The sequence below is a fragment of the Adiantum capillus-veneris genome, chromosome 17 (assembly GCF_014529385.1).
Source record: "Adiantum capillus-veneris isolate H3 chromosome 17, ASM1452938v2, whole genome shotgun sequence".
Lineage (NCBI taxonomy): Eukaryota > Viridiplantae > Streptophyta > Polypodiopsida > Polypodiales > Pteridaceae > Adiantum > Adiantum capillus-veneris.
In genome coordinates this window covers 20,486,916-20,508,321 of record NC_140947.1, presented here as the reverse complement: position 1 = coordinate 20,508,321, position 21,406 = coordinate 20,486,916, and the positions used below count along the sequence as shown (strand labels likewise).

The following is a 21,406-nucleotide window of genomic DNA, read 5'->3' as shown; positions in this document are numbered from 1 at the left end:
TCTCCTTTTGCCTAGTTCCCATTGACTTATAAAGTTGTAAGTGACTTTCCGAGTGGCCCAGACTTCATTTGGCGCACACAGGCTTCCTTGCTCATCAGAATTCAGTGCTAACTGGCTGGACCAGTCCCAGATTGACCGACCCAGACTCTCAATGTGAGAAACCTATTCGGGCGCAGCTGTTTCACACTGGCCATGCAATGTCCACCTGCATCTTTTCAAGGGTTCCGGGAAAAACAGGTAAAAATAAAAATAAATAAAAATATCTAGTACTTATTTATGGAAGGCAACATGAAAAATACACCTCCTGGTGACACACCCCACCCTTGAAATACTGCAAGCGACCTCGCTTGCATGCCAATAATACATGCGGTATCTCCTGATATCACATATATTCTATGATGTTCCCTATTTTGGACATTTTTCACTTATTTATTAAGTGACTTTTGTTGGGAACTAGGTAGGGCAATTTTGCTAAAGTAATATATAAGCAAACCTAGGGCTAGGCTAATCTGGCAGAAGTACAGAAGGTGCAACAGGCAGTTCGCTTGCAACAGGCTACGCTCTCTCCCTCTCAGCAAGAACAACCCCCACTTCAACTTGGCGTTTTCAGCAAGGGAAGGCCAGCGTTTTCAGTCCCAGCAGCCTAGCATTTTTCCGCCTGCACACTCAGCCACTTCAGCGTTTTTGCAGCAGCCATAGATACCATTTGCAGCAGCGTTTTCAGCCTCATCAGGCCAGCGTTTGCAGCAGGAATTCAGCGACAACACAGCATCAAGATCAACGTTTTTTCCTAAGCAATACAGTCAGAAAATCAGCGTTTTTACAAGCACTAGGCCAGCGTTTTTGGAAGGACAACACTTCAGCGTTTGTAGGACAGCAGAGATAGCGTCGCAAGCGTCTTCGGCAAGGTACTAAGCACACAGATCAGCCCCGACTGGTTGCAACAAGAACCAATCCACAACATTCGGTTTTCAGCCATAGTCTCGTCATCGTCGGCGCCACCGTCGGCCTTGACATAGCACCATTTAGATTTGCATCAGCATCTTGTATCAGATTGTGCAATCAATAGTAGACCACTCTCGCCATCGAGAGTGGGACCCTTGGAGGAGGGTTTGACAACTTCCCTTGTGTCGTATTCTCCTTCTCTCTCTATCTCTCAGTCTCAGCACCTTCACTCACAGTGTCCATTCACTTTGTTTGTGTCCATTGCACTCTCTCATTAAAGAACGGAAGGCTCTCCCTTCCCTAAGTAAAAGGAACCTTGAGCACAGTTCGGAGCACTCATCTTGAGCAAAGTTCAACATTCATTCCGTTGCACCTTACATCAAGCATCCCGCGACAACATCCGGAGTCACCCGGAGCTTGGCTTGGATGGTAGTGCAGTTGCTCTGCTACACTCCTGATCATTTTGATTGCTACCTTCAGAGTTGCTTACACTCACCCTCGGTAACCTTACAATAGACTTATCCCCCGACCTGGGCAGTAGGCCACTCCCAGCTCATTTACATTGAGAGCCACACCGAGATGCGGTTTGGTTGTTAGTTTACTCGGGCCATATACGGGACCGCCTCCAAGTCAGCCTATTGTTGAGAACCTCTCAAAGTTGAGGAAATAGAAGAAATACTCCAACCATAGCAGACCATTCATCATCAAGAGCGGCCAGTAAATTCCAGGAAGATTACAGGAGATTGATGAGATCTGCCAGCGACCAATGGTGGATCTCTTGTGACTTGTGATTTAGCTATCCAGGCTAGCTGCTTAGTTCACACCTACCAACTTAGGATCTCATAGTATTTATATTTTATCATTTTGTCATTTCATTTTGTTACTCTGACTTTGTATCAGATCCACCACATTGTAACGCTCTGGTCTTATAGGTCATTTTGGCCTTTAGAAGACGTTAGTATAACATTTCATTTCTCTCTCCCCCCTCGAGCCAAAACTACCGCCAGCCTCTCTCCTCCCCTAGCGCCACCTTTTGCACTTATTTTGGCCGGCACCGCACTGGCTATTCTTGCCGGGTACAGGTGCCTATAAAAGCAGCCCATGCTCTCTCTCAATACCCCAATTTTGCAAGCGCTAGAGCAAAGGGGTGTTACCATTGGAAATTGGCAAGTGTTTGCAAGAAGACAAAGCACGGAGTTCGCTTTTTTACAAGGAGAGACAAGTACCGATTGTGAATACGCTCTACGAGTTATTGCTTTGCGTGTTTGCTTTTGTAGATGCTCCATCGCCGAGGAGCAAGAAGGCCTCGGCCTGCGCTCGGGGATTCCGAGAACGGGATTTGGAATGGTCTGCGAAGCCTCGTGCTCTGAGTACAGATGGGAACGGAATTGAGAGCTTGTCTCTTGGATTTTCCTGCCGAGAAGGAACCACCACCGAGTTTGAGATTTAGTGTAAGGTGCAGCGGAAGTGAATGTTGATAGTGCTCAGGGTGAGTGCTCCGTACTATGCTCAAGGGTTCCTTTTACTTACGGAAGGGAGAGCCTTCCGTTCTTCTTAGAGAGAGTGCAAGTGCAATGATCACAAACAAAGCGAATGCTACTGTGAATGAAAGTGCTGAGAATGAGAAAGAGAGAGAGAGAGAGAGAGAGAGAGAGAGAGAGAGAGAGAGAGAGAGAGAGAGAGAGAGAGAGAGAGAGAAGAATACGACATTAGGCAATTTCTTGCATGCGTAGATGCTCAACTTGGGTGCTTTTTTCTGATATATTTGAATAAATTGATGTATGTGCTTTTTTTTCTCCCCAAAGTTTGATCATAGTGCATTGTTTTGAAATAGAACTTGATGCAGGTGGGGTAATTTGCAGGGAGAGGTCTATGATGCGGTGAGAATAGTGAAGGTATATGATTAAAGAGGAAATATATATTGGACTTGAAAATATTGAAAGAAACTTGTAGCCTAGTAATCGATCTTGTTTGTTTTTTGTGACTTCAGAAGATAGGACGATATGGAAAGAACGCAAGGTCACGCCAACTTAAGCTTATCGGTAATTGCGTTTGCAGCTGATAAACAGTCGCAGGAGAGGCAGAGTGAATTCTCTTTGCTCCTTTTCCATATGTCTGGTGACTAAGATGCTTTTGCTCTACAGGTGGCATGCTTCGAGAAGTTGATCCTGAATTAATGGAGGCCATTATCAAAGCAATCAAGGATGGGGATGTTGAAGGTGTCTTTAACAAGCCTGGTGCTCTTAAAGATGAGGATGAGAGAGAGAAGACTGAGGATAATAGTGACGATTACGACAATGATAGTGATAATGATGATTATGAGGATGACTTGGATGAGGAGGAAGATGAGGATGATGAATCAGAGAGCTCCTTAAGTGAGGGTGAACTTGACCAAATGGTAAGATTGTCCTTTACATGGAGTGTTGCTTCTGGTTTATCATATCATTTACTGTTTGTATGTTTGTTTGGCCATGTTTTTTGCAACATAATTGGTGGTTTGTCTGAAAGCATTGGTGAGCAGCTAACGTAAAAAAAGCTGGAAGGAAAGGGAACTTGCATTCGATTTTTCTTCTGCACGCATAAAATAATTAGCAGTGAATTTGAAAGTGGGTAACTCAGTAGCTAGCTTCTTATTTAGCTTAGTGATTCGTACATTTATACCTTAGCGTCTTGGGTTGAATTTGAACCTTTGGGTACATTGGGGGAGGTATTGTCTTTTAGAAACCTTCCTAAGCAGTTTCCTTTTTATGCATGGTCATATGGGCATTATATGATGCATCATAGATTTTGTGGCTTCAAGAGAGGGTGCCCAGATGCTGGCTTACCCAACACTACGGTGGGCACTATTGATGGTAATGGGCATGGCATAGTATTTAGTTGGCTCTTTGCACGATGGAGCCCATGTTTATAAAGATGATAGTATCTTTTATCGTCTCGTAAGTTCCTTGTCCTATCTTTTGGGTATGCTGCTTCATTGTTTGGAGGTTCTTTGTTGAGTCTGTGTTTATAAAGGCATTCAGAGTGCAATATTTTATAATGTTGTGTTGTGATTGTGTAGGAGCATGACAAGGACATTGTAGATAGGTGGTTACAGGGGCTACTGTCTGGAGATCCTGATGTTATTGCTGAAGTTTATTCCATCAGATCGGCATCCTTCAATAGACAGGTTTGGTTTTACTTCTGTGTTTAAGCATGTGGTGGAGCTGATGGTTCATATTCTCTTGTGTTAATGACTTCCATCAGTTTGTAACTTGGACTTTCCTTCAAACGTATTCATCTACGTATGCCTGTTTGTTATCTTCCCTCTACCTTAAAGCTCCTTGTTCATCGCCTAACCTTAGCTACAATATACACTTGGCACTCATCGAAACGGGTTAAAACCTTCTCTACATCCCGTTCATGCTATTTCCATGGTGCAAAAAAATCAGAATGTCATCAAGGAAAATAAACACATATATGCCGATCATGCCACCAAAACGACATACCTTGAGACGATTGAAAACCCTCGGCACCTATCAATCTAAAAGGCATAACATACTCCCACTGTTCTCGCTTGGTCCTGAAGACAATCTTGTAGATGCCGCCTTGAATACCCTTGCGATTGTTGAGATCGAATTTACCAAAAACCTTAGCCCCATTGGGCCTATCAAGGATATACTCAATGCAAGGCATATGGAACTTGTTCTTGATTGTCATCTTATTGAGTGCCTTGTAATCTACACATAAACGAGAAGACCCATCTTTCTTGTGGACAAACAAAATACTAGTAGCAAATGGACTTACACTAGGTCGTATAAATCCCCTTGCCACTAGCTCGGTTAGCTACCGCTCTAACTCCTCTTCTTGAGATTTGTTCAAGCGGTAGGGAACCTTGCTGATAGGTTGAGCTCCTTCCATGAGTTCGATGGGATGATCCTGTGAACGCTCGGAAGGGAGACGTGGTGGGAGATCATCTTGTAAGAATAGATGCTCATACTTCTTAAACAAACTCGAGTACCATTCTGTAGTCTTGAGGTTCTGAGCCATTGGAGTGGTATAAATGAACGCCGCTTGAGCACCTTGACGCAGCTCACGCTTAGCCTGTACATGAGAGATCAGCGGCAAAGAATGGATGCTCTGCTCACTGCAAATGACCACGGGAGAGGCACCCTCTTGAGAGAGAGTGAGACTTGAGCGTATGATCTTTTCAATTAACTAGTGGATCAAGCTCATGAAACCACTTAAATTATATCACAGCGAGAGAGAGGAGAAACAACAAACTTGTGATGAGAAGATGCTTGTTGAACAGAGACTAGCACACTAGGATATTCATACCTGATTAAAGAGTCCATGCCAGGGGCTAATCTTAAAACTGCAATGGGAGTTACTGAAATAACTTCTATGCGTGCTCTTTTCACTAGAGAATGACTAATCACATCATGCACACCTCCACGATCAAACAAGATTACAAGACACTTACCATTCACATGACCATAACACTCAATGAGAGACTCATCAGGATGATCAAACTTGGGGTGCCCTAGCTCATGCATGACATAACTGAAGATGTCGGTTCTTTCTTAGGTGATTCCTTAGGACAATCTCTTTTCATGTGACCTTTAGTGTGACACTAAACATCTTCTGTTCCATAAACGGTTCTTTCTTCAAGACTTCCCATCTTCCTACTATTCCTTTAGCATATTTTTCATCAGATGTAAACTTAGGGGTTTCTTGAGTATTAGCCTTTCCTTTATTATTATTGTTAGGTGAAGAGTTCTGTGCTTTAGGTGTAGAGGAAGATTGAGAAGAAGAAGAAGGAATATTTTTGTTCTTGCCGTTCTGACCGTTCTGACCGTTCTGTGGGTTGTGAGGGTTCCGCGGGGTACGTGAAGTGGACTTACTCTCCTTAGGCTTACCTTTGTCCCGTTATGTCCTTTCCTAACCATATTTTGTAGTTTGGTGTTCAATTGTATAAGTCAGACGAGGATTGCAAGAAGGCTTTCCTCTTTGGTTTGGACGAGTACATCAAATACAATGTCCAAGTCTTCAGCCCTACTGACTACAATGACGTTGTCAGGATCGCTCTTGCTCAAGAAATGAAGCACATGCCACTCTTGAAAAGCACATATTAGAGAGATTGACATGCCCAAGTGATCTTGAATTACTTACAATCTCAAACAAGAAATTTTTTTCTTGTGGTTCTTTAGTTTCTTTTCGTGAGTGATGATATCGAACACTGCTAAAGAGCTTCTGATACCAATGTAATGTGCAACGGAAGTGATTGGAGGTGATAACTCAGGATGAGTGCTTAGTTCGTACACAAGGTTCCTTGTAGTTTATGTGAGAGAGAGAGAGAGAGAGAGAGAGAGAGAGAGAGAGAGAGAGAGAGAGAGAGAGAGATGAAATGAAATGAAATGTTATATTAACGTCTTCAAAAGGCCGAAGTGACCTATGAGACCTAAAAGTTACAATGTGGTGGATCTGATACAAAGTCCGAGTAACAAAAGTAACAAAATGAAATGAAAATGACAATATGACAAAATGACTAAATGACTACTATGGAATCCTAAACTCCAAGGTGTGAACTAATCAGCTAGCTGGGATAGCTAAAATCACAAGAGATCCAGCATCGCTCGTTGGCAAATCTCATCAATCTCCTCCATGGTTAGTAGTCTGACCGGGCATCGTGCATGTTGGGCCAAAGTGATCCGAATCCTTTGATGCAACCTCCGTCGGTGCTGTGTAGTCCTCCGTAGTCGCGGGCGTCTCGATCTCCCCTGCTCGGTCGCCCGGTCGATCAGTGTGCCTCTGGTGTGAGGCGATGAGCTCTGCTGTGGTAGTAACTCCTCCGGGTGTCCAGTGTCTGCTCTAAAGAAGTCTGTGATCTGTCTCTGAGATTGGCTAGCCTCTCCTCTCATCAGGCTCTCTCTGTGTCTGCGCAGCTCGAGCAAAAACAAACCCAAGCATCACTGATCCTCGTACTGCATGACTCTGGAGAGTGGTCCAAAGCCCTCTCTGAACAAGCAGTGGAAGCGGCCTCGTATCTCGTAGTAGACGGGACAGTGGCATGTGTAGTGCAACTCTGTCTCAGGCTCTATGTCACATAGGGGGCATGTCTTGGCCTTTGTTGGTACTCCGCTGTATCTCCCAGTCTCAATCCGCAGCTGGTGTGAAGATGTGCGTATCTGGCCAATAGCACATTGTACCCCATGAGACAAGTGGGTGTCCATGTACCTGGGCCTCGTCACAAAACCGTCCTCCGTAAGCTGGAGAAGATGCTCTCTGTAGAAAGCCATCTTCATGCCCAGCTCCTGTGCTGGCTATATCCATGTCCTCCTGGTGTCTAGCTGAGTCAGGTTCTGGCGGATGAGCTTGGTGATCTCGGACTGTGTAAGAGTCAGAGAGGGTGCATCCAGTGAGTACTGGAAGGGAGGCAATCTGTCTATGTTGAACCCATGTGCCTGAAACCATGATGTCATCTCTCCATACCAGCATGTTGTATCTCCCTGCATGGCTAATTGTCGAGAGGATTCAAGTGCAAGGCGGGCATATCTGTCTCTGGGAAGTTCCCACATGCGGTGTATGAAGGAGACAGATCCAGTGAGCGCCTCAACTACTAGTGGGGGGGCAGCTAGCTCTGCTCGGACAACGGCATGTGGTACTGAAGCCTTGGTTCTAATGAGCCGCGAGATCATAGAGACAAGAGGCTTCTCCATGTCCCCCCATCTATCAGTGCGGCCTGTCCTCCCATGATGATCCAATGAAGGTCCCCAAATCTCAGCTCCATAAAGCAATGCAGAAGCCACCAAAGTGTCTAAGAGCCAGAGCTTCGTCTGAGGCTCCTGAAACTGAACCTATGAACACATCCTTTCCAATCTACTCAATGCTGCCTGGGCTCTGGTCAATCTAGTCTCTGCTGCCCTCCTTAGTGAAAATGCTGGCCCACTAAAAACCAGAGAGAGAGGGACCGTTCTATGAGTGATAGATGTTGAAAGAAGATTAACACCAAATGGGGTTTGGGGCCCCCCTCTCTATTGCTAGAGAGGTATTTGCTTTAGATTGCATAAATGTTGATACAAAGGATCTAGATGGTGAGATGCTAATAGGATCTTGTGGTAGATACTTGGATTGGGGAGGCTAAGGGCTGAAAATTGAAAACACTAGGGTGATCTGGCTTGGATCTGCAAACCAAGCTATGGCTAAAATCTGCAATCAATGATGCTCGAGGGCTGAATGCTGAAAACACTAAGCTTGAGGGTTGAAAACTGCAAAAACGCTGGCGATGATGGCTGAAGTGATAGCGTTAGGGCTGATTTGCTACACCACTCTGATGGCTGAGGTAAAACGCTAGGTGCTCTGTGTCACCAGTGTGTGACTACTATCTATCCTTTTTGTTGATTTCTTTCTTATTATCTATTTACTTTCACTTTTTGGAAACACCCCTCGGGAAATCTAACTGCCCTGCATTGCATAGCTAGTGTGGAACTGTCCAGAGGGAGTCCAGGCCTGAGGGCAAGAGAGCACTAAGGTTGGACAAGGACTATGGTTAGCCAAGTGGGGTCATTGACTAGCCAAAGTGGAATCCTTTGCTACAGAGGCTACATTTCAGTTCTGGATGTGGCCACAGTGTACAAAGAGGGTCGGATGACCTAGAAAGATACAATGGCAGCATCTCCTAAAATTTAGGGAACTGCTATTTTGGGACCTGAAAATGTGTTTGCGTCAATACCTCCGGAATGACAGGGAGAACATTTTCTTACTCTGCCGTGAAGTCAACTGGGCAACCGGTTGGGAGATTTTTAGGCGGCAACCCCGAAACGGGAAAATGCTTGTAAATGTGCCAAGTGGCACATTCTGGTGCACTTGCCTCATGCAACAAGAAGTGGTGCTGAATTTAGGAGGGGGAGAGCCTCATTTTCAGATTTGTCACAGATTAAGAGCTATGGAGTGCTTGCTTTCCCTCTTATGTACAGTGCGGTGCCAGGAGTGATGCCCTGCACGCTACGCACTGCCCTTTCTCTCCCCTTTGGCAATATGTTATGCCCCTCTAGTGGGCTCTTCATTTGACCAATGTACAGTTGTGTGGGTTCATGCGCGATTGCCGAGGCAAGAGCCTCTTGCACAGGTACTGGATTAGCTAGCGGTTAATCCCCCCGCAGGTACTCGGAGAGGTTTCACGCTAGAAATCTCGTCCGATTCAAAGGGCAAGTAGCCCTACAGGTGCGGGAGCTCGAGGACTTGCTACGGATGCGACCGGCACGCGAAACGGAGCCCGAAACAGTAAATTACAGCCTGCTGTGTATTTTTGCAGGTTTAGGGTTTTGGCCCTAAACGGACCCTAATACCCCCAGGAGGTTCGGGGACGCAAGGGGACCGCTGTACAGGTGATCTGGCGCATTTTCAGGGCTGAAAACAGAGAATTCAGCGTGCTGCAGATTCTCGCCAGGTTTTGCAAAGTGCCCGTATGCGTCGGGAAAGTCGACCAATGCGTGGGAATACTGACTGTGAAGGGTTCTAGTACAGTTATGCTGCCGAAATTGGGCTGGAACAGTGGAAATTCAGCCGAGTTTGTGCGGGGCAGCTTGTAGGGAACCACAACGTTTATTCCCTCTTTTGAACAATAAAGAAATACCGAAAGGGGTGCCTAAGTTAGGGGCCAATCTGGTGTCTGTCTACTCATACAGGTGCAATCTAGCAGCCTGTATCCCTCTCCCCTCTGTTGTGTCTTGAAAGTACAGGTAAAATAGACGACTAATAATGGGTGAAAGCTAAATCAAGGTTTGAAGTAAAGTCTACCGCCCTTTTTGGATTGAACAGGCCGGGTTTCATGGTTCCATCGACGGGATTAAATCACTTTTTCCCATAGAAGTGAGCCTTGGTCAGTTTTGGGCTTGAAGACACTGGGGATCATAGACCAGACATAGGGAATTGCAATTATGGCTGACAGACCAGATGATGTGACTGAAGAGGTTTCCTCTTCACAGGGTCAACAGACACATGAAGTGGGTGAGTCCTCAAGACCACCACAGACAGATGACGATATATTCAGGACCCAGTTGGCTACTGCTGTGGCTATGTTCACACAAGTAATGCAGAACCCGAGGTTTTTAGCCTTTCTGCAACCTCCTGTTCCGTCTCAGCAAGTTGGGTCACTGGATCATATTCAAAAGCCTGTTAAGGCTCGAGCACAGGTGATTCATACCGCACAGTCAATGGAAACACCTGTACACTTGACGGAGAACATGCAGTCTCCACAACCTATGCCTAAGGTGCAAGAACAGGTGGCTGAGATGCCAGTTTTTCAAGCTGTACCAATTCAGCCCGCCACCTTTCAGCAGCCTATAGCTGGTTCTAATGGGCAGGGAAGCAACCTACAGGCTATGCAACAAGTCTTCCCACCACCTTCAGTACACCTTGGCTATTTTGGAGGTGGATCCGTATTCCAGAGCATGGCTGGTCATGCACCTGGAAATCAGTTTTACACGCCAGGAACAGTGTTCGGGGGTGTTCAAACGATGATGCCTAACCCCATGTATGGTGTCACGGGCATGCTACCAGGTTTTCAGAGCACTCAGGGCCAATTTGGGATGCCACAAGCAAATTTTGGTATGGCTGGAATTACAAATCAGCAGCCAAATATGGCATTTTCAGGTCAAGTTAATAGCGGCCAAGGAACACAGATGAACCCTAATAGTGTTCCCATGTTTCAGTCACTTTCATATGACAATCTAACGCCGCTGGAGAGGCCAACTCCGTACAAAGAAGGTGGCAAAGGTGTGTCATTCACGACCTTTACAGGGTTTGATGACAGGAAGAAGGCTCTCTCATTTCTCCAGGAGTTTGACAAGGCCTATACAGGGGGAAACTTTACAGAGGCTTCAAAGGTCCGCAAGGCAGCCACTTTCTTGACAGGGAATGCGGGACAATGGTGGACAACTTTATTGCTTCAAGGGCAAGCTCCGTCCACATGGATTTACTTCAAGCAGATTTTTGCAGCAGCATGGTTATCTGATGATTTCGAAGCGGATGTCATGACAGAATGGCACCAGCTAAATGTTGCCACTTGCAGAAATCTGGATGATTACAATCGGAAGTTTTGGAAAGCTCTACTTCCAGTAACTTCCTATAGGTTTGTGCCATTGACAGAACAGATTGAAAAATACTGTTGTGGCCTACCTAAAGGATTGAGAAAGTATTGTACGAAGACAAAAGTCACTACTTTGACGCAGCTCATCGAGGTAGCAAACACTGGCAATGGTTTGCTCAAGGGAGAAGATTGTGAATTTAACACTGGCGTCAAGGCAGGATCAGGCAAGAAAAATTCAGCTAAGAAGCACGTTCCCAATGAGGCTCCTAAAGGGACTCAGGAGTCAGCCAATGCAGGGAAAGACAAAGCTATGGCTGAATCAGAAAAAGGACTAGCGAAGAAATGGAAAAGACGTTTTCCTCGCAAGTCTGAAGAGCAAAAGAATGTCCTGAGGACAGAGAACAAATGCTTTATATGTGAGTAGCCTGGCCACATTGCTTACAATTGTCCTACAAAGAAAAGGCCAGCTGATTCTGATGACAAGGAAGACAGGAAAGGAAAGAAGCCCATGGCTGGTCTAGTGCCAGATATGGTGGGCGACAAGCCAAATTCAGATGCAAGTGAGCTTTGCAGAGCATGGGGAAAGGTCAGGGATCAAACAGTGCTTATCTTCTTTGATCCAGGTGCCAAAGCCAACTTTATTTCCCCAGAATTGGCTTCAAAGTTGGGAATCAGACCTAAAGAGATGGGGTATACAGCAGAGGCAGGTTTGGCATGTCCTGGCCATACAGAGGCTGTGACGCCCATCATTGGAAAGTTGCGTCTACATATCCAGTCCTATGTAGATGCTGAAGAATTTTACATCATGCCACTGGACGGATGTGATGTGTTGTTAGGTATTCCTTGGTTGTTTCATGTACAGGGAATCATGGATGCCTACAACAAAAAGATCATTGTACAGAGCAGGGGAAAGACTCACATTCTGGATGTAAAGCTTAAAGGGGAGTCTATTCCTACTGTATCAGCTTCTGCTATTACTTCTGTAATGAAAAAGCATCTTTCTGCATACTTGGTTTTTGCACGTGAAGTGTCAGATTGTGATGAATCAAATTTATCTGTGCTAGATAAAGAAAGGTCAATGTTTTTACAACAGTACAGTGACTGTTTTTCCGTCTCAATTACTGTCTCAATTACCGCCAGAGAGACCCGAGGACCATGCGATAGATTTGGTGCCAGGCAGTAGCCCACCAAATAAGCCTCCGTACAAGGTTAGTGCGGCTCAGCAGAAAGAGATAATGGGCCAAGTACAGGAGCTGTTAGAAAAGGAGCTGATTCAGCCCAGTTCATCTCCATTCTGTTCTCCAGTGTTGTTGGTGCAGAAAAAGGATGGCTCATGGCGTATGTGCATCGACTACCGTGCACTGAACAAGAATACCATCAAGAATAGGTTCCCTATACCTAGAATTGATGATATTATGGACAAATTAGAAGGAGCAGCTATGTTTAGCAGGATAGATCTAAAGAGTGGGTACCATCAGATCCGCATTAGATCAGAGGATGTGCACAAGACTGCTTTTAGAACAACGTTTGGCCTTTACAAATTTTTAGTGATGCCCTTTGGTCTCACAAGTGCTCCGGCTACGTTCAATAGGATGATGGACAGAATTTTCCGTCCACACCAGCAGTTTGTTGGTATGTTCTTTGATGACATGATAGTCTATTCAAAGAATGAAGAGGAGCATAGGCATCACTTGGCCATTGTGTTCAAAGAGCTACGCAGTCATAGGTTGCTCATCAATGCAAAGAAAAGTGAGTTTTTTCTGGAAGAGATTCACTTTCTGGGACACATTGTCTCAAAGGATGGTGTCAGAATGGATCTTGCAAAAGTTGAAGCGATCAAGTCATGGCCAAATTTGAAGACGGTGCATGATGTCCGAAGCTTTTTGGGACTATGCTCCTATTACAGAAGGTTTATCCGAAATTTCGCTGAGATTGCTTCACCTTTACATGCTCTTCAAAAGAAGGCAGTCACCTTCAGATGGACACAGAAAGAGATTTCAGCTTTTAATCTCTTAAAGGAAAAGATGACTTCAGATCCAGTCATTGTGTTGCCAGATCTTAGGAAGTCATTTGTGGTCCAGTGCGACGCCTGCGGTAGTAGCATTGGTGCAGTGCTAATGCAAGATGACAGGGTAGTGGCCTATGAGAGCAGAATTTTGCAAGGGCCAGAGATGACCATGCAGGTCTATGAGAAAGAGTTATTGGCTGTGATTCATGCGCTCTTAAGTTGGAAACACTACCTGCTAGGTGCAGATTTCGTTGTCCAAACGGATCATCAAACCTTGCGGTACTTCTTGACACAGACAAAGTTATCTGAGAAGCATATGCGATGGGCAAATATCTTGTCCATGTTCCATTTTCAGATTGTGCATGTGGAAGGCAAGAAGAACGTTGTGGCTGATGCCTTGTCATGGAAGCCACAAATTTCAGCTGTGTCGATTCCTTATCATCATGAACTTGATGATATGAGGGAACAATATGCAAATGATGAAGATTTTGCAAGGGTCTTCGAGCAACTAATGGATGGACAACGTCATGAACACTATCTTCTTAAAGACGGGTTCATGATGATGCATGGAAGATTGTGTGTCACAAAGCCATTGCGACGCAAAGTTATGGAAGAGAGTCATGTCCCACCGTATGCAGGGCATCGTGGTATTGATGCTACAGTTAAAGCGGTTGAGACATTCTTCTACTGGCCTACATTGAGAAGGGATGTGGATGCCTTTGTGCGAGAATGCCTAATATGCCAAAAGGTCAAGTTTGACAGGCAAAAGGCACCAGGGTTATTGCAACCACTACCTATTCCAGATAAACCATGGGAAAGTATTGCTATGGATTTTATCTTTGATCTTCCGAGAACGCAGACAGGAAACGATGGTATTTGGACCATTATTTGCAGATTCAGCAAACAGGCTCATTTTATTCCTGTCAGGAAGAAGATAAAGCCAGATCAGATGGCACGCTTGTTTATGAGCAATATTTTCAAGTATCATGGCATGCCACTGTCGATTGTTAGCGACCGTGATCCACGCATTACAAGTTTGTTCTGGAGAGGCTTGTTTGAGAATATGGGCACCACGCTCAAATTCTCTTCGTCATTTCATCCTCAAACAGATGGGCAGTCAGAAGAGGCAAATTCTACTGTCCTAGATCTGCTGAAGTGTTATGTGTCAGAGCATAAAGGAAAGTGGGAGCAGTATTTGCCATTGGTGGAGTATGCATACAATAATACAGTGCATTCATTAACTGGCAAGGCACCCTTTGAGATAGTTGAAGGTGGCAAGAAAGTTCCTCCCATACTGCATACAAAGGACAAGATATTTGAAGCAGATAAGTATGTTCAGGACATGGATGAAATGTACAAGAAGGTCAAAGTGGCCTTAGAAAGGACTCAGGCAAAGCAAAAGAAAGCAGCTGATCGTCACTGTCGTGAAGTGGTATATTCACTTGGTGATTGGGTGCTTTTACGCTTTGAAAAGGCAAGGTTAAAGAAGATGAAGGGCAAGGAAAGACTGTTTCCAAAGCTCAGCATGCGTTACTATGGGCCTTTTCAAGTATGCGACATAATCAGTGATGTTGCATATAGGCTGAAATTGCCTGACAGTTGGAAGATTCACAATGCGTTTCATGTGAGTCTTCTCAGACCCTATGTGGGTGATGTGCCAGAAGATATGCCAGCTGAAGATCAGCCGGAAGTTGAGGAACTTGACGAGATCTTGGTCCCTGAACAGATTTTGGCACACAAAGAAAGGAAAGTGAAAGGCAAGGTTGCTAGGCGTTACTTGGTAAAGTTCAGAAACTATCCACCAATGGATGCTAAGTGGATGGAAGAAGGTGAACTTGCAGAGTCACCAACTGTGTTATCACTTTACCTGGAAGCCTTCGATTTGCAACCTACCTTGACCCCTTGAGTTTCAAAGCTACATGGATTGTCAGTGTGACAATGGCTTCTGAAACAAATGATGTACATGGTATTTAAAGAGAGCTCAAATGAAATACCTGTTACATGAATGTTAGAGCTGTACAGATTGTCAGTTTGGCAATTGCTCTTATGGAATGTCCAAAAGTTTGGTTAGTGCTATAGAAGTGAGTATTTCTTGTCAGTTTGTCAAGGATACAGTGATTGCTTCTATTCAAGAGTACATGTGTAACTGCATTCTTAAACTGTCGGTTTGGGTATGCTCGAAAGTGTTACGGGATCCAACGTGTACTAGAAGACAGTGGCAAAATGTGTAGCTACCATTTTGTCATTGGAAAGTTAGTGACTCAAAGCAATGGCAGAGTGCGCAGCTACCACTATGTCATTGGGACAGGGTTCACACGCAGGCAATACATGAGTCGACGAGGTGTTGAATACACCAGGGTTGACAATGAGCATGTATGTGTCGTATATGTGTCGACAGGTGTTGAATACATCAGTGTTGACAGTAAGCATGTACGACATAGATGCAAACGAGGACGTTTGAGATTTCAAGAGGGGGGTATGTCACCAGCGTGTGACTACTATCTATCCTTTTTGTTGATTTCTTTCTTATTATCTATTTACTTTCACTTTTTGGAAACACCCCTCGGGAAATCTAACTGCCCTGCATTGCATAGCTAGTCTGGAACTGTCCAGAGGAAGTCCAGTCCTGAGGGCAAGAGAGCACTAAGGTTGGACAAGGACTATGGTTAGCCAAGTGGGGTCATTGACTAGCCAAAGTGGAATCCTTTGCTACAGAGGCTACATTTCAGTTCTGGATGTGGCCACAGTGTACAAAGAGGGTCGGATGACCTAGAAAGATACAATGGCAGCATCTCCTAAAATTTAGGGAACTGCTATTTTGGGACCTGAAAATGTGTTTGCGTCATTACCTCCGGAATGACAGGGAGAACATTTTCTTACTCTGCCGTGAAGTCAACTGGGCAACCGGTTGGGAGATTTTTAGGCGGCAACCCCGAAACGGGAAAATGCTTGTAAATGTGCCAAGTGGCACATTCTGGTGCACTTGCCTCATGCAACAAGAAGTGGTGCTGAATTTAGGAGGGGGAGAGCCTCATTTTCAGATTTGTCACAGGTTAAGAGCTATGGAGTGCTTGCTTTCCCTCTTATGTACAGTGCGGTGCCAGGAGTGATGCCCTGCACGCTACGCACTGCCCTCTCTCTCCCCTTTGGCAGTATGTTATGCCCCTCTAGTGGGCTCTTCATTCGACCAATGTACAGTTGTGTGGGTTCATGCGCGATTGCCGAGGCAAGAGCCTCTTGCACAGGTACTGGATTAGCTAGCGGTTAATCCCCCCGCAGGTACAGGTGAATTCGGAGAGGTTTCACGCTAGAAATCTCGTCCGATTCAAAGGGCAAGTAGCCCTACAGGTGCAGGAGCTCGAGGACTTGCTACGGATGCGACCGGCACGCGTAACGGAGCCCGAAACAGTAAATTACAGCCTGCTGTGTATTTTTGCAGGTTTAGGGTTTTGGCCCTGAACGGACCCTAATACCCCCAGGAGGTTCGGGGACGCAAGGGGACCGCTGTACAGGTGATCTGGCGCATTTTCAGGGCTGAAAACAGAGAATTCAGCGTGCTGCAGATTCTCACCAGGTTTTGCAAAGTGCCCGTATGCGTCGGGAAAGTCGACCAATGCGTGGGAATACTGACTGTGAAGGGTTCTAGTACAGTTATGTTGCCGAAATTGGGCTGGAACAGTGGAAATTCAGCTGAGTTTGTGCGGGGCAGCTTGTAGGGAACCACAACGTTTATTCCCTCTTTTGAACAATAAAGAAATACCGAAAGGGGCGCCTAAGTTAGGGGCCAATCTGGTGTCTGTCTACTCATACAGGTGCAATCTAGCAGCCTGTATCCCTCTCCCCTCTGTTGTGTCTTGAAAGTACAGGTAAAATAGACGACTAATAATGGGTGAAAGCTAAATCAAGGTTTGAAGTAAAGTCTACCGCCCTTTTTGGATTGAACAGGCCGGGTTTCACTCTGATAAGGTTCTAGGGCGCCTATGCCTAAGATGTACTGGGTATTGTGTTTGATCATGCAATTGGAGGCCAAGGGCTACTTATATACCCCTTGAAAGGCTGGGTTGAGCAGTGCTTAGGCATAAAGTACCACTATAATGTCACTTATTAATAGTTACTGAACCCACTAATAAGAGGTGCTTCACTTATTAATAAGTTACTGAGCCCACTAATAAGAGGTGCTTCACTTGCTAATCTATATAGGTCAGGTACTAGTGCTGAAGTATGGGAACACTCCCGAGTGCCTACACCTCTAGCGGTGCTCATATGCAATCAGAGGGTATGCAACTATGCTGAAGTGTCTGGACATATACGTCCTAAGTACAGGCTCACAAGGGTGCTAGAACACTTGCTGGGCTGTCCTAAACCCTAGAAGTAGGAGTTACCGCTTGTCCACATGCATTAGGGTTAGATGCACACGTGACACTCCGTGCACACTGAAGAGCACCCATAGAGAGCACACTGCACAACACACTTTTCCTTCTAGAGGTGCTCTCTTTTTTTGGCAAGCCTGGTGGGATCTTCTTCACAAACTGTAAAGCTGACAAATCAGTGAAAAGTGAAATCTCAAAAAACTCCACCACAACAGTTAATCAATCGAAAAGCAAAATATCAATGGAGAGTTAAATTTAAGCAGCCGTCTTTATTGTTACAGACAACTCAAGAAATCAGTGTGCCAAAGCATCCAGACGATACAATCAGGCAAAGAGCACATCAATTACAAAATTTGCTATCTAGAAAACATCAACAAGATACTTCGACCACGGAAACCCTTGAGTTAACTACTCAAGACCCAACTCTTGCACCGCATACTGATTTGAATTTCATTGACCTTCAAAGCATGGTAGAGCCAACCACAGCTATGCATAGACACAATTGTTCAACCCATGCACATAGTTGTCCCGGAGTAAGTGTTGTTCAGGTCACCATACCTCGACTGGTCTCAATTGCTCAAGGTTGTGATAGGTCCACTACTGCAAGTTGGTCTACTTGTCCTATCAACTCGTCCTCGTCCTCTGCTCTCGTCCTTTCTACTTGACTGTCAACTTTTTGAGTCTACTCGTCCTCGTCCTCGTCCTCGTCCTTTCCTCCCATTTTGTCGACTCATCCCTTCTACTCGTGCTTTCCTCTCGTCCTATCTCCTTGTCCTTCCTTCTCATCCTATCCTCTCGTCTCGTCTAATCTACTCATACAAGCTGGTGTACATTGAGCTAAGCTAGCCTAGGGCGATTTTTCTAGTGGTCACCTAGTAGGTCTGCATAGCTGGACTACTTGCAAGCAAGACACTCTGTTTTTCAACTTGAACTCGTGTATGACCCATACTAGGTACTCTAGGGTGGCCCTATGAAGAGTCCACTTTAGCTACAACGCAGGAGGTGTCACCTTTCACTCCCTTGTCAAAGCCCTGCACCACCCCTACCACCTCATTCCTCAACTACAGCTCAGTCGCTCATCTTTCCTCCACGGCTAACAAAGCCATTAAGAATGGACAAGGACCTGATCAACATTCTGGCGAGAGTCAATATCAAGTTTCCAACCTTCAAAGGTCTCTCAATTGAAGACATACATGATCATGGGAAAAGATTTGTATACTTCGAAGTCGTCTAGCGGACATATGGACTTCACTTTCTGAAGTTTTTGTCTGATTTACAACCAATTGATATTGTGTTAATTTTGTCTATCTTATGTGGTGCGCATGCCCTATCAACTAACTTGTTTTTGTGCCGATTTTTCTGATTTAATGCCGAGTAGTGCTAGCTTCATTATGGCTGAGTCTGCCCTGCATCTCAAGAGTCATGACAAAAACTCAGTACGGAGATCTTTGTATTGATGTATGGTCGTGTGTGTATGTGTGTGGTTTGGGTGTGTGCGAGCATATATTCAGACCCAGTTCTACACCCACTATTGGGCACTAATGACGTTAGTGGGGGTATTGTAGTATGTAGTCAGAACTATGCATAATGGAGCTGATGGTTATATTGTCTTGTGGATGACTATCATGAGTCTATGCCTCGCATTTTCCTTTTTAGGTAAATTTGGGCTTATCCTGGATTCATCTAGGTATACTTTTTTGTCATATAGCGGACACGGAGACTCCACATTGTGATGTCTTTGTCCGAGTTAAGACCAGTGGATACTGTGTTGATTCCACTACCTTATTTTTCTGTGGTGTGTATGCCCTTTCAACTACCTTATTTTTGTGCTTGTTTTCCTATTCAATGCTCCTTTTAGTGCTAGGCTTCATTATGGCTCTGTCTGCACTCCATCTCTAGAGTCACGACAGAAATTCGGTACGCAGATCTTTGTATTGATGTATGCTCGTGTGTGTGTGTGTGTGTGTATGTGGTGTGGGAGCATATATTGGTACCTAGTTCTACGCCCACTATTGGGCATTGATGTTGTTAGTGGGGATGTTGTAGTATGTAGTCAATTCTATGCATAATGGTTATATTGTCTTGTGGATGATTGAATGGAATCTCTAAACTCAGACTATTTTGTTTTGCAGGAACTAAGAAGATTAGTCAGGGATATTTTGAAGAGTGAAAACAGGACTTATAAAGGGAGTGCTGAGGATGATGTCCTACAGCGACCAGCAAGTGCAACTGAAGTTCTTGACCCGCGAGCAAAACTTCGTGCCTACTTGAAAATTTTGGTCGTAAAGAAATCAAGATGATTAATAAAAAGTTTCAAGAAAAAGGTGTTTTGTCTCTTCTTTCTTAATGGGCATTTCAGCATCAAAGTGGATCCCAAATACTTGTGCACAAAATCAGTTGAAAGGTTGCTTGTTGTGTGGTTCTGACATCATGTCTTGTGAAATTACTATCTTTGCTTGCAACTTTTGTCCCTTGCGAACGGCCGCCTTCTTAGTGTGGGAACCTACCATTGGGGACTGGCCTCATGCATGGTTTTTTCAATACGTTTCCGCATACGGGTATGAAGTATTATTGGAGTAGGGTCACGTATGTTTCAAGTTCAAAGGTCGAAACATAATTGTATTTGGAAAACCCTAATGGCTTTACATGGTAAGCACTCAACTTTCTCCCTGGATGTTCCAACAAGCACATAGATAGACATGCACAGGATTGCACACTACAAGCTTTAAGCAACTCTTGGATGACGTGGGATTGACACGATGTACGGACTTCGCTGCTATTGCAATACTCAAATTCCAAGACCCAAGTCATTGCGGGTTTCATCTAAAGGAGCTATCAACTTATCAATGTTTTTAACTCAGCATCATCATTTGAAATACACTCTCATTTTTGGAAGTTACCGAGTATGATATATTGGAGGTTTCAATCTGCTTCTCTTTCTTTTTTTGTGGTGGTTCTAGCCTTTTGTCCTTTGTGGGGATTGAGCCCCCTCTTATATGCCAGTGTCGTCCACCACTCCTTGTAGTATGCCCTTTGTTTGATGACCGTTGTTAGACCTACCAAGTTGACACATAGAAAGTGTGTAAACAAGTGTCTTTCCAATGCTTGTTGCCATTGGTGGTTGTCAAGGCTTTGACACAGACACGGTTGATGTACTCCCATCAGGCCATCTCTTAGGCCAACCTGCAAGGTAGAAGTGCTCGAATGATCAGAAAAGTTTTATTAACATGATGGTCTTAGCAATGACATTTTTATACAAATGAACACCATGACTGTACTATCGAGAAATTCTGTGCCAATGCTTTGAGGACAGAATTACGTCGCACCAGATGTATCAGCACCTTTTGATTGGGTATTACGCTTACATTTAAGGGGACACTCCATTGGATGGTAGTGTCAGTTCCTTGTCCGACAGCTCTCTCTGTCCAATAGAGATATGCCAAATTTGCTCGGTCACACTTGGGTATGATTGAGGCCTGGATTCTGGGGTGTCTTGATTGGGATGAGGCATCTTTGTTTGGATGTGGGGCATCTATGCTTGGCCACTTTTTTGCAGTCTTCCCCTTTTTTGCTTCCTCTTGCCTCGCCATGTGTTCTTGCTCTCTAGATTTTCCTTGATGACAATATGTCCTCCCTTTGTCGCCAAGTACTTGATCCTTTAAGGATTCCCTCTTGGGTTCTGAGAGTGGGTGTTGGGGAATGTTGAATACCAGGGCTCCCTCATCCCTCACCCATCATGTCCGTGTCCTTGTTCTCTTTGTGTTTAAGGTATCTTCTTCCCTCCTCAAAGCTGGTGGGCATAGGTGAGGATCCTAACAAATGATTTGTCTAAAATGCCTTACAAACATCATTGGTTGTTTGTGTCATGACGTAGAAATTGTCATTGGGCGGCCATGTCTACAATGCAAGACAAGGGCTGAATTTTGTTTGAACTATCAAAGCACACATTAGCCCGTACTTGCATACTCGGGCACACAATGGCACAATTTGCAGATCCCACGTTGAAATGTGAACACT

General features: G+C 44.8%; 1 protein-coding gene across 1 annotated transcript in view; it reads left to right on the top strand.

Annotated features, from left to right (window-relative positions):
• LOC147436898 (kinesin-like protein) overlaps positions 1 to 19,815 on the top strand; it is a 31,346-nt gene extending 11,531 nt beyond the window's left edge. Inside the window, exons 2-6 of the mRNA XM_086486286.1 lie at positions 2,792 to 2,840; positions 2,936 to 2,987; positions 3,090 to 3,343; positions 4,004 to 4,111; positions 19,522 to 19,815. Coding sequence (XP_086342412.1) covers positions 2,792 to 2,840; positions 2,936 to 2,987; positions 3,090 to 3,343; positions 4,004 to 4,111; positions 19,522 to 19,689 — 631 coding nt within the window. The 3' untranslated portion in view covers positions 19,690 to 19,815. The remainder of the gene's footprint in view (positions 1 to 2,791; positions 2,841 to 2,935; positions 2,988 to 3,089; positions 3,344 to 4,003; positions 4,112 to 19,521) is intronic.
• The last annotated feature ends 1,591 nt before the right edge of the window (positions 19,816 to 21,406 follow it).